This window comes from Sinocyclocheilus grahami, unplaced genomic scaffold (genome assembly GCF_001515645.1).
Source record: "Sinocyclocheilus grahami isolate Dianchi unplaced genomic scaffold, SAMN03320097.WGS_v1.1 scaffold2392.1, whole genome shotgun sequence".
In the NCBI taxonomy this organism is placed as follows: domain Eukaryota; kingdom Metazoa; phylum Chordata; class Actinopteri; order Cypriniformes; family Cyprinidae; genus Sinocyclocheilus; species Sinocyclocheilus grahami.
Window position 1 is genome coordinate 20,398 of NW_015507571.1, and position 2,603 is coordinate 23,000.

Below are 2,603 nucleotides of genomic sequence, written 5' to 3' on the forward strand. Positions count from 1 at the left end.
CACACACTCACTCTCTCACACACACACACACTCACTCACACAGACACACCAGCCGGTCAAACTCAGTTCAACTCTCTCCTGTTCACTGAGACAAGAAGCTAAACATTCCACTACATAATCACGTGTAACTTTGTGTGTGTGTGTTTAGGGCGTTACTGAAGTTCTCTGTGAAGCCTGCGATCTGCTGGGATGGAAGAAACCGACCAAGATCCAGATAGAAGCCATTCCTGTGGCTCTGGAGGGTATGCAGCTCCTCACACACACACTCTCTAACACACACACATAGGGCTGGGTATCAAGTTCGATACTTTTTAGGCACCGACCAAATTGCCTCAATACCATCGAAAAACATCTTGTCGTTCGGTACCAAATTTCGATACCTAAGGGGTTAAGCTCATCAGCGTCAGTGAGCCAATAAGCCTGCAGCACTAGCCGGTGTGTTCAACTAGAAGAGGTGTGACGCAGATCGATCAGTGTTTGACATCCGCGAGAGCGATTCGAAAGCACACGGAGCAGTCTGCTCTCGTGGTACTGTAATACACTGATCGTTCTGCACAGTCGGTCCGCATCAAGTCGAACACACCTACTAGTTTACACTAGTTACACTCAGAGATTTGGCGCACACGTAAGGCTGTAGTGTGAATGTGTCCCAGCCCCCACAGACCTGACAGACACACACACACACACACACACTAACAGACCTGACAGACACACACACACACTAACAGACCTGACAGACACACACACACACTAACAGACCTGACAGACACACGCCCTGCCACAAAAAATAGAATAGTTGCTGTTGTCATTGTTTTTGATCTGTTATCTTGTATTCTAATAAATAAGCTTATATGACACCAATATTTTAGATACTAATTAAATTGTACAATTCTCTATTTCAATTTCGGTACCACAGCAAAAATCACTAGCCAAAAATAAACATAAATATAAAGTTTAAACATTATTAAAGACAAGTGACAGCGAATAAATAAGAAAGAACAAATGAACAAGTTACAAGTAATAGCACAATTAAATATAGGCATATAGCCGCTGTAAACTCAGCAGCACTTATGGTACAGGGATACAGCGTTTCCTTAGTTACCGCTGTAAACTCAGCAGCGCTTATGGTACAGTGATACAGCGTTTCCTTGGTTACCGCTGTAAACTCAGCAGCGCTTATGGTACAGTGATACAGCGTTTCCTTGGTTACCGCTGTAAACTCAGCAGCGCTTATGGAACAGTGATACAGCGTTTCCTTGGTTACCGCTGTAAACTCAGCAGCGCTTATGGAACAGTGATACAGCGTTTCCTTGGTTACCGCTGTAAACTCAGCAGCGCTTATGGAACAGTGATACAGCGTTTCCTTGGTTACCGCTGTAAACTCAGCAGCGCTTATGGAACAGTGATACAGCGTTTCCTTGGTTACCGCTGTAAACTCAGCAGCGCTTATGGAACAGTGATACAGCGTTTCCTTGGTTACCGCTGTAAACTCAGCAGCGCTTATGGAACAGTGATACAGCGTTTCCTTGGTTACCGCTGTAAACTCAGCAGCGCTTATGGAACAGTGATACAGCGTTTCCTTGGTTACCGCTGTAAACTCAGCAGCGCTTATGGAACAGTGATACAGCGTTTCCTTGGTTACCGCTGTAAACTCAGCAGCGCTTATGGAACAGTGATACAGCGTTTCCTTGGTTACCGCTGTAAACTCAGCAGCGCTTATGGAACAGTGATACAGCGTTTCCTTGGTTACCGCTGTAAACTCAGCAGCGCTTATGGAACAGTGATACAGCGTTTCCTTGGTTACCGCTGTAAACTCAGCAGCGCTTATGGAACAGTGATACAGCGTTTCCTTGGTTACCGCTGTAAACTCAGCAGCGCTTATGGAACAGTGATACAGCGTTTCCTTGGTTACCGCTGTAAACTCAGCAGCGCTTATGGAACAGTGATACAGCGTTTCCTTGGTTACCGCTGTGTTGCACCTTGATTTTTCATAGCCGTTTGAAATTAGAGGCAAGCACTGCATTTTAATCATGAATTGAAAGAAAAGTGCAATGTTTGATTTATATTAGGCTGTATAATCTGAAGCAAAAACAGAATAACCTGACTTTAGCTTTGTGAAATTATGCTACATAAAACATCTGCATGAAACAGAAACAGCAGATGGGCTGAATGAGACGCAGATTCACTCTCTGACAGCAGGCGGTGCTTATGAGACAGTGATGCAGCCGCTGTAAACAGAGCAGCGCTTATGATACAGTGATGCAGCGTTTCCTTGGTTACCGCTGTAAACTCAGCAGCGCTTATGGTACAGTGATGCAGCGTTTCCTTGGTTACCGCTGTAAACTCAGCAGCGCTTATGATACAGTGATACAGCGTTTCCTTGGTTACCGCTGTAAACTCAGCAGCGCTTATGGAACAGTGATACAGCGTTTCCTTGGTTACCGCTGTAAACTCAGCAGCGCTTATGGAACAGTGATGCAGCGTTTCCTTGGTTACCGCTGTAAACTCAGCAGCACTTATGGTACAGGGATACAGCGTTTCCTTAGTTACCGCTGTAAACTCAGCAGCGCTTATGGTACAGTGATGCAGCGTTTCCTTGGTTA

General features: G+C 45.2%; 1 protein-coding gene across 1 annotated transcript in view; it reads left to right on the forward strand.

Annotated features, from left to right (window-relative positions):
- Positions 1 to 151: 151 nt before the first annotated feature.
- The window catches only part of LOC107574926 (probable ATP-dependent RNA helicase DDX47), a gene marked incomplete at its 5' end in the record, with an annotated part of 37,229 nt that continues 34,777 nt past the window's right edge, over positions 152 to 2,603 (forward strand). Inside the window, one exon of the mRNA XM_016261349.1 lies at positions 152 to 242. Within this exon, the coding sequence (XP_016116835.1) occupies positions 152 to 242 (91 nt within the window). The remainder of the gene's footprint in view (positions 243 to 2,603) is intronic.